We start from the raw sequence: 14,277 nt of genomic DNA on the forward strand, positions 1-14,277 counted from the left end.
CCCTGAACACAATGGGCAATTTAGCATGGCCAATCCACCTAACTTGCACACCTTTGTACTGTGGGAGGAAACCGGAGCAGTCAGAAGAACTTAAAACAATCACATCGCTGGGGAGAAGGTACTGGGAAAACTACAGGACCAAAAGCTGACAAGTCCCCAGGACTATAACATCTCCATCCTAGGGTCTTAAAAGAAGTTACAGCACAAATAGGTGTGTTGGTTATAACTTTCCAAAAAATCCTTGGATATTGGAAGGAATCTAGCGCATTGAGAACTGGCAAATGCACAGCATTATTCAAGAAAGGTAAGAGGCAGAAAGTAGGAAACTCTATGGTGTTTCACCTAATATCTAACATGGGAATGATGTGATCAGGCCTGATTTTCAATAGACAAGAGTCAAGGGTTATGGATGCAGAAAGGAAAGTGGAGCTGGAACCACAACTAAATCAGCCATGATTTATTGAATGGTGGAGCAGACTTGAAGGACTAAATGGCCTAATCCTGCTTTTCAGTCCTTTGTCCCTAAATAAATCCCAGATCCCCAGCTCCTGCACTACCTCAGAATTGTGTATTTTTATTTCCTCTTTATTTGTCCTACCAAATTGTATTGTCACAAACTTTTCTGCATTATTTTGTTAACTGTCCACCCATTCCACCAGGGTCTTTTGTCTTTTTTCATTATTGCCCAGTCAGCTCACAGTGCTTTCAAGTTTTAGATTGTGTGCTGCACGCACAAGTGAAAGGCCATTAGTATCAATAAGCAGTAGTTTTCATACTAGTCTCTAGGGAAGCTCTTTGCATACAAGTGGCATCTTGCAGTTCAAAAAGATTGCTGTTCAACACTGCTCTCTTCAGTCACTTAACCAACCTGGAATCCATGCTGGTCAGTACCTTCCATTTAACTTTGACAAATGTGTCACTTGACTGTTGGGGAGTCATGGAATAATGATTATAATGGCACATGGCTTGTTTCTAAATTGCTTGTTTAAATATACTTCAATTTATAAACACTCTGGCAATCAATTTTCAGTATTGAATGGCATCAGTTGTGAGAACAGACCCGACAAGGTGTGTTTCATTTTAAAGCTCTCATTTTGATTTAAAAATGTAAGCTATTTAAATGTATGCCACTCTTACAAATATAGTTACTTTTTAATACAGTTGCAAACTCATTTGAGTATTAAAAAAAGTTGCAGTTCTTACTGTTGATCCCATGTATCGTAAATGTGTTCTCTTCTGAATGTGGCACCTGGATGTTGCTGGCAAGGCTGGCGTTTATTGCTTATCCCTAATTGCCCTTGACATGAATGGCCTACTTCAATGAAAGTGTTACGTCTAACATCTAACATTTTCTTAGTGCTTAGATTCTAATTTTAGTTGTTAAACCACATCAAAAACTAGTCTAATGAAGACGATTACCAGTGCAAAAGACTCTCTGCAGCTGCTAGCCAAACAGTGACCAGTTAATAGAATAGAAAAGCTCATTTTTTTTTTTTTTTAGGAGCTGGTGTCCTGTCAAGCAGTTGCTCATGCCGTGCACTATGCAGGCAGGTCAACTGTGTAATCACATGACGTGGTAAGTATTTCAGAAGACTTACAGAAGGGATGTGGAATACTAAGCATCTCTGGGCCAAGAGAGACCTTGCTGTTGCTCAGGCACCCCAATGTTTCAATTAGATCATCTGTTCTTTCAAAGTTTAGAAACCTAACTTACGGACCCAACTTGCTCAGTCCCTCATAATAGGAGAACCCTATTATCCCAGGGGCCAATGTAGTGAACCTTAGAGGTTGTTGAGGTTGGTTGGCTTGCCGAGCTGGTTTCTTGTTTCGCAGACGTTTCATTACCGTGCTTGGTAACATCCTCAGTGCAGCCTCCAATGAAGTGTCGGTGTGTTTTCCTGCCTGGTTTTTAAACTTTGGTCCGTTGAGATGGATTGCCTCATTTCTGGTTTCCTTTCGTAGTGGAATGTATATGGGGTTGAGTTCAATGTGTTTATTAATAGCATGCTTCTAGGAGTTCTCGTGCCTGTCTCTGCCTGGCCTGTCCCAGGATCTTGGTGTTGTCCCAGTCGAAGTGGTGGTTCTCCTTGTCCATGCGGATTGAGATGAGTGAGTATTGGTCGTGTCTTTTTGTAGCCACTTGGTGTTCATGTACTCTTGTTAGTTTCCTTCTTGTTTGTCCGATGTAGTGTTTCTTGCAGTCTCTGCAGGGGATCTTGTAGATGACATTGGTCCTGTCCGTGGCGGGGAGTGGGTCCTTAGTTCGGGTGAGCAGTTGTTGTAGGGTTGATGTGGGTTTGTGTGCCACTCTGATGCCCAGCAGTCGTGGGAGTCTTGTGGTGAGTTCTGACGTGTTCCTGATGTAGGGTAGTGTGATGAGTGTGTCGGAGAGTGTAGTATCTTTCTGATGCTGTTCGTGTAGGCTCGTGTAACCTTAGCTATACTGTCTCCAATGTCCTTCCTTAAATTATTGAGACCGAAACTACATATAATTCTTCAGGTATGATCTCCCCAAAACCCTGCTTTGTTGCAGATGGACTTTCTATATTCTTTTATTGTAATCTCTTTGCAACACAGACCAACATGTCATTTTATCTTCCTAATTGCTTGCTGTACCTGTGTGCTAACTGTGTATCTTGGCATGAGTACACTCGAGTCCCTCTGAACATTAACTGGAAAGTTCACTCTTCTTTTAAAAAAAAAAAAAAAAAATCTGCTTTTGTTTTCACTACAAATGTGAATTTCTTCACACTTCTGCATGTTATTTCCTAGATGTCACCTTGATGCCCACTCACAACCTATCTAGAGTACTTGCAGCCTCCATGTCTACCTGACAGCTTACATTTCCACCTAATTAAATGTCATCAACCATCTTAGATACATTATTCCAGGTTTCTTCATCTGTTCTTACATCAGTTGTTTGGTTTTGCTGCAATTGTAGGTTGATTTTTTTTCTGGCCATTGTAACCTGACACCATAGTGAGATGAATTGAGTCTCAGCAGTTGTTAATATTTATAAGGCTGAAGAAGTGGAAATTAGCAGAATTTAACAATAGGGAATCTAATGCCGGGGGTGCGGGGTGGTTACAAAGAAAGGAAGGTGAGGCTGTCCACAAATTTAAATTCAAAATTTAAACTTCTCATTCTAACAATGCCCTGGAACCAATGTAGGACAGTGCAGACAGGACTATTCAATTGGAATAGTGTGCAAGTTATGTGGAGAATAGAATATAAAATGAGCTTAGCTTTTTGGAAAGTGCAGCACTTGAGGGTGTCAGGGAAAGTATTGAAGGCATGATTGGTGATTTAGTGGGTAGGGTGAGATAGGGATAGAGGTGGAGTATTGTATAGAAATAGAAATATGCTCTCCTTGTGATGGAGAAGCTGTTGCATCAGATTGCCTCACTTTTGGGGTCAAATTTTTCAATAAGCTTGAGCTCGCCTATCAGAAGTGTAATGAAGTCTGTAAGGAGGAAAAGATGATGGAGTCAAATCTTTTTAAAGCTTAGCTGAAAATAAATTTAGGGCTGAATTATAGATTATTTCTAACTGCACAGGTGATAGGTTTGATAGATGATGAGGAGGTTTGGGACAGATATTGTAAGACAGGAGGAGTATATAGATAAAGATAAGGATGGAAGGCTATGAAGGATTCTTTGGAGAACTTCTTAAGTGATCATGTGGAGTTAGAAAAAACTGAGTGGAGATGCCTAGATTACAATATGGATAGACTGAATGGAATCACATTAGGTTTCTGAATAGTCTGGATAACGAAGAGAGACCCTGGAAGAGAAGATGTTCTTACAATATCAGTATTAATTATATTATGTATTTATTACAGAGACTTAAATGACCATCATATGTCTCAAAATCCTTTAATAGCTGATAAGCCATTGTTTTGAAGTGTAGACACTGTTGTAACTTGAAAATTGCTGCACACAGCAAACTCCCTTATGTGATAATGAACAGATGTGTTTTTTTTATTTTGTTTGAGGAAATGTTGGCCAGGACACTTTTATGATAAACCCGAGAGCTCTTTTGATATTCAGTTTGGGAGCTTTTACATCCACCAAAGCAAGCAGAGGAACCTTTAATTCTAATATCTCATCTGAAAAATGGCATTTTGGGCATGTAATACACCTTCAGTGAAAGCTGGATATTGCTCATTTTTGTGCTGAAGCTTTGGAATATGACTTAAACCTAGGATCTTGTGACTTAGGGGTGAAATTGCCACCAACGTGTACCAGAAGTTTAGAACTACATAGTGTAACAATATACTATATTTCACAATATCAAAGTAGTGATTAAATCCAAATATTAATGTTATGTAAACAAAGTCAGAAGTCCCACAATGCCAGGTTATAATCCAGCAGGTTTAATTGAAATCACAAGCTTTTGGAGCATAGCCCTTCGTCAGGTGAAGTCACTTCACGTGAGTCCTGATGAAGGTTTTCAGCCCGAACCGTTGACTTACCTGCTCCTCGGATGCTGTCTGACCTGCTGTGCCTTTCCAGCCTCACACCAGCCTCCCATCAAAACGTTAACTCTGCTTTCCAGCATCCACAATTCTTTGTTTTATGTTAGTTATCTATGTTTGGAAGTCAATGATGTAATTACAGTTTGAATTTTAAACAAAGAATTGTTTTCTACACTTCTGTTAGGGTTATTTCTCTTAAAGAACCTCTGATGATGTCCATGGACTTTGACAGCGTGGCTTTGCCAACCCAACATGAAGACGAGGAGTATGACAGGGAAGATTATGAACGAGAGCAAGAGGTAACACTAATTTCCTCCCCCCAAATGCCACCTATTTTTAGGTTGTGTAAAGCCTTTTCTCTTCCCCATGTGCTGGTAAATAGAAATATTTTAGACTATTTCTAGTATGTATTTCATATTGAAATGCATGAAACTTTAGAAAATCAATTTCAAAAGTTTTATAGTGGATCTCTGTCCTTTTATTTTAACTTGCAAAAAGCAATGTTGTCATTTGGTACATTGTAACCATTTCATTTGCGGGTCTTTATAAACCCAATACTAGCTATGCTGTTAATTTGATTCTTGGAGACTGAAAAAACACATACTGCATCTGTCCATAAGCTTGAATTGTTAATGGTGTTTTAATACACAGAATTCAATTGTTTTGTCAATCAGTGCTTGTATACCATGAGTTAATGTTAGAAAGTAATATCCATCCGTTTAAAAAAGTGTTGCTAGCAAATAATACAATACTACTTTATATTTTTGTTATGGGATGTGGGTGTTGCTCTGTAAGCAAGCATTTATTGCCTATTCTTAATTGTCCTAGAGAAGGTGGTGCTAAACTGCCTTTTTTGAACTCAGTTTGTGGGGTGTAGGGATATCCATAGTGCTCTTAGAAAAGGAGTTCCAGGATTTTGACACAGTGGCAATGAGGGAACAGTAATATAGTTCCAAGTCAGGATTGTGTGTGGCTTGCAGGGATAGAGATTTTAACTGGTTATGACCTTCCAATGCATCCGTTGCCCTTGCACTCTTAGGTGGTAGAAGTTACAGGTTTGGAAGATGCTGTCAAAGGAGGCTTAGTGAGTTACCATGGAGCATCTTGTAGCTGGTTCACATTGCTGCCACTGCGCATTGGTGGTGAAAAAAGTGAATGTTTAAGGTGATGGAAGGGGTGTCAGTCAAGCAGGGCTGCATTCTCTTGAATGATGTTGACTTTCTTGTTGGAGCTTCACCCATGCAAGCAAATGGAGATTATTCATGCATGCGTCAGACTTGTGCCTTACAAATGGAGGACAGGCATTGGGAAGACAGAAGGTGAGTTGCACGTTTTAAAGCCTTTGACCTTCTCTGGTAGTCTCAGCATTTTATATGGCTAGTTCAGCTCAGTTTATGGTCACTAAAAACCCCATAATTTGATCAACGTAGACTTTCTGCCTAAAGTTTGAAAGTGCTTATTCAGATTAGTTAACTGCATAAGTTATTGGGACTGGGTGTTACACTACAAGTTTTGGTGTGGCATTGGAATTTTTTATCCTGTGATAACAATGTCTCTAAATACTTGAAGTTTTTGCTTTATACCCACAAAAGACAGCATGTCCACACCGAAAGTTGTGATTACGTTCCTGAAAATTACTACTCCAATCAAAACTATTTCATGCGAATCTGACTTTCTCACTAAAACCAATGTACCAGCTGTAGTTGGAACCCTCCTTTTATCAGAGGAAAAAAAAAGTGATGCTTTACGTTATTAAATTCCTATGTTGGAAAAAACATTTATTTTTGGTTTAAAGGTTTAAAATTTTTAAAAAGGCACAGCTCTACCTCACTGCAAACCTTGCCTTTTTACACCTTTCAGTTGATGTAGATCTAACCCCCCCCCCACCAACAACTTGACATTCAGACTTGCGGCCACCCCATCCTACTCCTAATTCAGGGTCTTGCTGCTTTCCCTTCCTGTGTGTGGTTCCTGTCCAAGATCAAGATCCAGATCCGATCCAACACTGGAGTTGTGGGCTTGTGGAAGTTAGTCTCAATATGCAGAAGTACTGAGCTGGAGTGATTATAATCCATGTTTTTTTAACATGCTCCCACTCACTACTTTCCTCTCCCAAACCCTCTTTATGAATAAGGGCTCTGGAGTGGCAGGAGGCAAGAGTAGCAGTTTTGATGCTCCTTTTGTTTTATAATGTAGATTTAACAAAGTGGGTTACAACAGCCTCAGCTCAGCATCTCTGCATCACTGGGACCTTGGTGCAGAGTGCATTTTTTTTCTCTTATTAACTGCTCTTCCTGTTTTGCAAACAAAGTTTTCTTGTTTCGTTTTATAAGTAATTTCTAATCTTGCAGCTGTTCTTACCCCTTCACAGTAGGGTAGTCTGTTCGAGTATTTCTGGATGCAAATCTTTTTACTGTTTAACATTTTCTTCTCTTTCCCTTTTCTCTTGTCGTGCTTTGTAAAACTAATCAGAATTTTTACTACACTTCTGATCAAAAGAACAAGTAAAATCAATTTCACTTCAATGCATAAAATTGATCTCGGACATCAGTTTTTCATTTTACCATGTTTCCAAGCAGCTGTTGAAATGAAAAACATTGATTATAAAGAAATACTAACTCTGGCCGCTCACCATATATCTAGAATCTGAACAAAAGAACTAGAAGAAAATGTACAGTGCACATATCACTTGCTATTCAAGAAAATTGCTGTGTCATTGTAACTAGATGCTATATTCAGGTGCTGTATTATGTAAGTATACTAAGTTAGGTAATTATTTTCTAAAAAAGCTCTCTTGGTTGACCAGAATAATCTCCATTGACCAACGTAAACAGGTATTGTTTGGTTGATATGTTATTCAGTTGGAAAGTTTGCGTGTTCACAAACAATTTTGGTCCTAATTGTTAATAGCCATATTTTGAATTGGGTATGCTGGCAGGTTTAGCACATGATGTCTAAATAGATATCATTTTTATGAAGCATTTTATGTGGGTTCCTTGCACCCAACTCCAATGAAGATGTGGGGTTCCCATCACCATATTTCAGCCTTGTTCAGGAACTGAGTGAGGGGACATGTCATTGGAAGTGCTGGAAATGGAAAGGAGCGGTATCCAGTACCTACTCAGTATGTGGATGGGTTCAGGACTGCACCTTTTTTCCTCTCATTCCAATTCTTTGCATCAGCCTACTGTAGTGCTACCTGACCTGATGTCTTGCTCCCGATCCTTGTCCACACCAAGGCAGATTGCTAGCAAGACAACTGTGATTAAACACTCGGAGACAGCAAGAACTGCAGGTGCTGGAGTCGGAGATAACAAAGTGTGGAGCTGGAGGAAAACAGGGGGCCAGGCAGCATCAGAGGAGCGGGAAAGTTAACATTTCGGGTCAGGACCCTTCAGAAATGGGGAGGGGGAAGGAAGCTCCCCTTTCTCCTAGTGATTTCCTTCAGGCAGCGTAAACTTGCAATAAATGTTAATAGAGTGTGACATTTTGATGAAGTGCCCAGAGAGTCATTAACTCATACTTTCTTAGCATTAATTCTTTTGCATAAATGTGGATTTTGTTACAAGAACCTATATTTGCCACCTGAAGGATACAAATAAAATAAAGTGGATTTCAGTTTTCACATTAACTTGTCATGTCATTTGTTTAGCAATATGTTTCAGTGCTAATGTTTTCAATATTGCAAGCTTCAATCCTATCCTGTCCTTTGAGTGGAAGATTTTATAGCCTTGCAAAAAAAAATAATTTACAGTGGTGCTTACTACTTCTGACTTCTTTCCTGTTTGGCACAGCTTATTGAATATATAGTACAGTTAGTTACATTTTTATTTTCTTTTATGGGCATGGGTGTCTCTGATGTGGTGAATATTTGTTGCCTGTCCTTGAACTGAGTGCCCTGCAGGGGGCAGGTGACTGTTGATTGCGTTGCTGTAGACAAGACCAGGTGACACCAGTTAGATTTTTTTCACTAAAGACAATTAGTTACCCAGTTGGATTTTTACAGCAATTGATTACAGTTGTCATGGTCACCATTTCATGATTGAGTCTAGCTTTAAATTTCAGATTTATTAATTGAATTTTATTTCAACCAGCTGCTGTAGTCACATTTGAACTTGGGTCTCCAAAGCATTAGACTGTACCTCTGGTTTGCTAGTCCAGTGAAATTACCACAATACCACCATTTCCCTGATATGTCATTTTAGAAATCAAATATGACCAAGTTAGAAGTTATATAAAGTTAACTATTTCTTGTATTGTATCATAAACTCATGCAGTCAAGAAAAAATAGTGATTTGCTGTTTCTGATATACAACTGGAGCCCAAGCCATCTAAGTGGAAAATTTCTTTAATCCCCAGTTCAGAATTGTCTTTTGATTATCTCCGAGATGTGCAGCATAGAAACAAGCCCTTTGGCCCGATCTCCTCCGACCAAAGACATTTGGTTCATAAAGAGGAAAGCAGGAGTTTTTCTTTTGAGTAGAATTTTTTTGTTTTGGTGCTAATTTAAACCAAGTTTTGTGGAGGTTTACTGTGGCCTGCATTTTCCAGGCATTGGCTTGAGAGCAACAATTTTTTTTTTTTCATGTATGCCCTTTTACAGTTGAGAGAAAGTGAATCCAGTCCAGTGTGCATTTGAACTTTTGCATTATGGTGGAGAGAGAATATGCTAGTATATGGTTAGGAAAGCAAGTGCTGATCATGAATGTAAAGTTAAAAAATTTTCAGTTTTAATACTAATGTTACTTGTGTTCCATATTAAAGAAACAAGATTAAAATCTGTTTTCTTGGATTCACAATTGCTAGTGTAACGTTCAATAGAAAATTAGAAATGGTATTTCTCTAATTTAATAACATTAACAATATCTAATGAATTGGTGATATTTTTAATCCCAGCTCCACCAGTTACTGATGACCGGTCTTCCAGATGACATGCTGGAGGATAGCAGAGACATTTCTTCTCCAGAATTGAATTACTCTGGCTGTAATGTCAATAATGGGTAAGAAAAAAAGACTTTTTATGTGCAACATTATTTTTGAAAAGTAATTTTATATATCTAGTGTGACGTTCTAGCATAATAGACAGTATTTCACTGGGTATAATTATGCCGTGGAGGTAGGGAAATAAGCTGAGGTTGTTGACATGCTCGCTGAGCCAGGGGTTTGGTTGCAAACATTTCGTCACCCGAGTAGGTAACATCGTCAGTGTGCCTCCGGTGATGTATCGTTGTTCTGTCCCGCTTGTTATTTGTATACCTCAGTTTGTTGGGGTCTTTGGTACCGCTTCTGGTTCTGTTTCTCAGTGGTTTGTACAGAGTCTAATTCAGTGTGTTTGTTGATAGAATTCCGGTTAGAATATTAGGCCTCCAGCAACTCCCTGGTGTGTCTCTGTTTGGCTTGTGCGATTATGGATGTGTTATCCTAGTCAAAATCGTGTCCCTCATTGTCCGTGTGTAGTGAGACAAGTGAGAATTGGTCTTGTCTTTTGGTGGTTAGTTGGTGTTCGTGTATCCGTGTTGTCAGTTTTCTTCCAGTTTGGCCTTTGTAATGTTTCTCACAGTCCTTGCATGGTATTTTGTATGTCACCGGTTTTGCTGTTCTTGGGTATGGGATCCTTTACATTCATCAGTCGCTGTCGTAGGATGGGTTTTGGTTTGTTGGCTACCCTGATACCTAACGGTCTGAGTAGTCTTGTAGTCATCTCTGAAATATCCTTGATATAAGGGAGGGTGATTAGTGAGTCTGGTTGTGTGTGGTCTGTGTCGGGGCAAATAGTGGATTGTGTTTTTCGGGTATCCATTCCTTTTGAAGACACCGGATAGGTGCTCCTGTTCTGCTTTGCGTAGTTCTGGGTTGCTGCAATGTGTTGTGGCTCATTTAAATAGTGTCCTGATGCAGCTTCGTTTGTGGGCGTTGAGGTGGTTGAGAGTGTAATAGAGTATCTGGTCCATATGTGTGGTCTTTCTATGTATACAATCCCCACTGTTTTTGTGTTCTACCATTGCGTCCAAGAAGGGTAGTCGGTGGTCGTTCTCCTCTTTTGTGAATTTTATCCCGGTAAGGATGTTGTTTATGTGTTAGAGATAGTAGGAACTGCAGATGCTGGAGAATCCGAGACAACAAGGTGTTCATCCAGCCCTGCACCTTGTTTATGTGTTGGTAGGTTTCTTCTAGTTTTGTGCATTTTAATAAGCACGAAGTTATCATCTACATATCGGACCCAGAGTTTGGGTTGTATGATGAGGAGCACTGTTCATTCTACCCTTTGCATTGCAGCTTCTGCAATGAACCCTGATATTGGGGATCCCATTGGTGTTCCGTTGATTTGTTTGTATATGCCGTCATTGAAGGTGAAGTGGGTTGTGAGGCACAGATTTAGTAGTTTCATGGTGGTGTCCTTATTGATGTTGGTGTCCTGGGGTGCCTGCCTACTTGATTCATCTAGTAGTGTGGCAATTGCCTTTTTGGCTAGGTCAATGTTTATAGATGTAAATAGTGCTGTTGCGTTGAAGGATATCGTCACATCGTCCTCTTCTATCCTGGTGTCCTTGGTGATGTTGAGGAAGTCTTGGGATGAACGGATGGAGTGGGTATTGTGTCACTAAATATTTTAATTTCTGTTGTAGTCCTTTGGCAAGTCTATATGTTAGTGTGCCTGGTAGTGAGATAATGGGTCTGAAGGGGACCCCTGGTTTGTGTACCTTGGGGAGTCCGTAGAAGCGGGGTGTGTTGGATCCCTCTGGCTTCGTTTCTTGGTAGTCGTCTTGCTGATGTCTCCTGAGTTGTGTAATTTCTTCAGGGTCGCTGTAATCCGGTTCCCTAACTGTGGTGTCTGGTCTATCGCCATTTGTTGGTAGATGTCTGTGTCTGCTAGTAGTGCGTTAGCTTTCCCAAATAATTGGGCTCAATTGATGATTACTGTCATGCATCCTTTGTCCACTGGTAAGATTACAATGTTCCTGTCTTTCGTCTTTCCAGGGCTTTCCTCTCTTCTGTGTTGAATGTGTTCCACTTGCCTTTTTTTGCTCAGTGTTGACTAGCTCAGACCCTAACCTTTTCTTCTTTTAAAGGCAAGTGCCAGGCATTGCGTTCCGCATGCAATTCAGTTGGTCTCACTATCAGGCTTGAAGCAAAATGTGCTGTATTCTTACACTATATAGCTAAAGTACAAACAGAAGAAAGGATTGGAAAAACAAACTCTATTGGAAAACTTATCAGAATGATAGATTATGTAATGATTAAACAACATCTGTTCTAATATAGTAACATCAATAAACACTTACTTGGTAAAGGCTAATTCAATAAAATAGGTTGTCTCACAAGCAGTTCTAGCAGCAGGAAGAGACCCAAGCTTTCAGCTGTAACAGGGAGAGGAAAGAGCTTCCACATCCAGCAACTGCTGCTGAAAGCTAAACTTAAGAACTCTGGTTCTGTGGGAGCTTGTCCCCACCCATTCAGGCTGATTCTATTGTTCCAACGTTTTTTAAAAAAAACTGAAGCCTCACTAGCTGTTTACTTTAATAGCTTTAAGCAGACCACTCCACACTTGTGCCTCAATCCCTCTTCATGAAAAATCAGGACAAAATACACCTCTTAAAGCCATTGTATTGTCACATAGGTAATAATTGTTAAAGAATGTGATGACCAAAAATGCAACCTAATAAAATGCAGTCTATGAAATTCATTCTGACAACAATGTAAAAATTGATTGCAAGTTTTTAATGCCTGCATATTTTGTACAAAGATAAATGACTATTTGTTGATTGTATGATATTGCACTGTCTAATGCAACGGGAACATGTCAATTAGGAAAGAATGCAACCACTCTACATATTGATTGTCCCCTTCATTTAAGAATTAGTTAAATCCCTTCAAACTCAATACTTCAAAAATACATTTTATTAATTGTATTTGTTAATAGTATTGCATGTCTCTTGCCCAGAAAGAGATGAACTTACTATAGCAGGAGTGAAGTGGACGTTCACCTGACTGATTCCTGAGATGCTAGGTCAGATTTTTAAGGAAGATTGAGGAGACTTGGGCCTGTGTTCTCTGGAGTTCAGAAGAATGGGAGGCAATCTTGCAGAAGCTTAGAAAATGATTAAAGATATAGACAGAACAGATGCAGAAAGGATGTTTTCCCTTATTGTGGGATCTAGAAGTGGGGACATAATTTCTGAATAAAATAAATAATTTAGGACTGGGTGAGATGGAAATTCTTCACTCAGGGTGAATCCTTGGAATTCTCTACTCCAAAGGCTTTAGAAGTTGTCATCAAGTTAAGTTCAAGACAAAAATTGATGGATTGATAGTTATAATTATGACATTGACGCATATGGGTGTAACATTCGAAAATGTAATTGAAGCATATGGTCAGCTGTGATCTGGAATGGCAGCACAGTGTCAAGTGGCTGACTGGCCTACTCCTTCTATATTCCCATACACACATACCTGATCCGGGTACAGGATAAATAGATTTGCAGTAAATGTAATTGGGTTGACATAGTAGAACTGGGAATTGTTGACTTTGATCATCAAATTGTGCAACATACAGGATGGGTTGAAAGTTTTTAATGCAGATTTTCTATATATTTTATTCTGGACTGGAAGGTAAAGAAAGGAACAGGTGAGAGAAGACTACAGTTAGAGAAAACATTGTTGTTTTCTTCCATGCTGAATTTTGCTAGATTTCAGTCTAGATTACATTTGTCTCCTGAGGCTGTTTCTGACGACCACGTTCCTATGAATCATTAACTCTTGCCTTCAAAACCTCCAAGATCAGTCTATTTAGTAATAATTAATTAGCTGTTCTGCCTTCAAATTAAGTGATAAAATAATATCCCATTGCTGTCTTTTTAATCCTCTTAGTTCTACAATTCGGTCTTGGAATTTCCACTAACTTTCCTACACTTTGTGTAATTGGATAGATGTAATGCATGTCATGACATATGCACTCTAATGTACAAACTGTTTAATTGTTTCAGACAGAGACATTTAACAAAGCCTAATCATCATTTTAGGTAGCCACAGCAATACACTTTCTTTCCTGCGGTGTCAGTCTTTTGCATTTTTGTTTATCATAAAAAACAGTTAAGAGAAATTTCTGGATATATTTTAAAAGCTTTTACAGTCCTGGAATTATCTGTTTTTTAGTATTGCTGCTCCTGCAGTATCACTTTGCTACCACGCACTGCCGTTGTGCCTTGTCAATACCACGCAACAAAATAATAGGACTGGGACTTTATTTAGACTGACGTCTAAATTGTTAACGTGCATTGCTGAAAATATTAAATTTGTGACATTCAACAAATCATTATCTTTATAGTGTTGAACAAACCTGCGAACAGAAGAGAAATTGGAATGAACAGGAAGTAAGCAACATTGCAGTGGATAAAGATAGTTATTCTACTGAATATCCAGTATACAAAGGACAGAATGGAGTAAGTTTATTTTGAATTGACCTGAATGCATTTTAATATACCAAACTTTAATAATTATGGATCTAGTTAAAATGGGTATTTCTATTATTAATTTTTAAATGCTGTATATTGGAGCTGTTCAAATCTCACACATTTTAATGTAATGGCAAACAAAGCTATGGCAATGTATTATTTTGTATTGGAGCAAGTGAATGTTTTGCTGGTGTGACAGGCTGCCAGAGAGTAATGAAAAATGCTTCATAAGCAATTCATGTGCTTTCTGATGCTTACTGTCTGGGCCCATTGCTCTGGTTTCTCTCGATGATTGACATTTGTTGAAAATTGAAATAGAAATTCCATTCTTGAAAGTAATTATCAAAT

At 38.9% G+C, this 14,277-nt stretch overlaps 1 protein-coding gene across 1 annotated transcript in view; it reads left to right on the forward strand.

Annotated features, from left to right (window-relative positions):
* LOC109919979 (centrosomal protein of 152 kDa) overlaps positions 1-14,277 on the forward strand; it is a 55,862-nt gene that overhangs the window by 1,868 nt on the left and 39,717 nt on the right. Inside the window, exons 2-4 of the mRNA XM_048615730.1 lie at positions 4,662-4,776; positions 9,374-9,477; positions 13,803-13,917. Of these exons, the coding sequence (XP_048471687.1) occupies positions 4,687-4,776; positions 9,374-9,477; positions 13,803-13,917 (309 nt within the window). The 5' untranslated portion in view covers positions 4,662-4,686. The remainder of the gene's footprint in view (positions 1-4,661; positions 4,777-9,373; positions 9,478-13,802; positions 13,918-14,277) is intronic.

The sequence above is a fragment of the Rhincodon typus genome, chromosome 33 (genome assembly GCF_021869965.1).
Source record: "Rhincodon typus isolate 14 chromosome 33, sRhiTyp1.1, whole genome shotgun sequence".
In the NCBI taxonomy this organism is placed as follows: Eukaryota; Metazoa; Chordata; class Chondrichthyes; order Orectolobiformes; family Rhincodontidae; genus Rhincodon; species Rhincodon typus.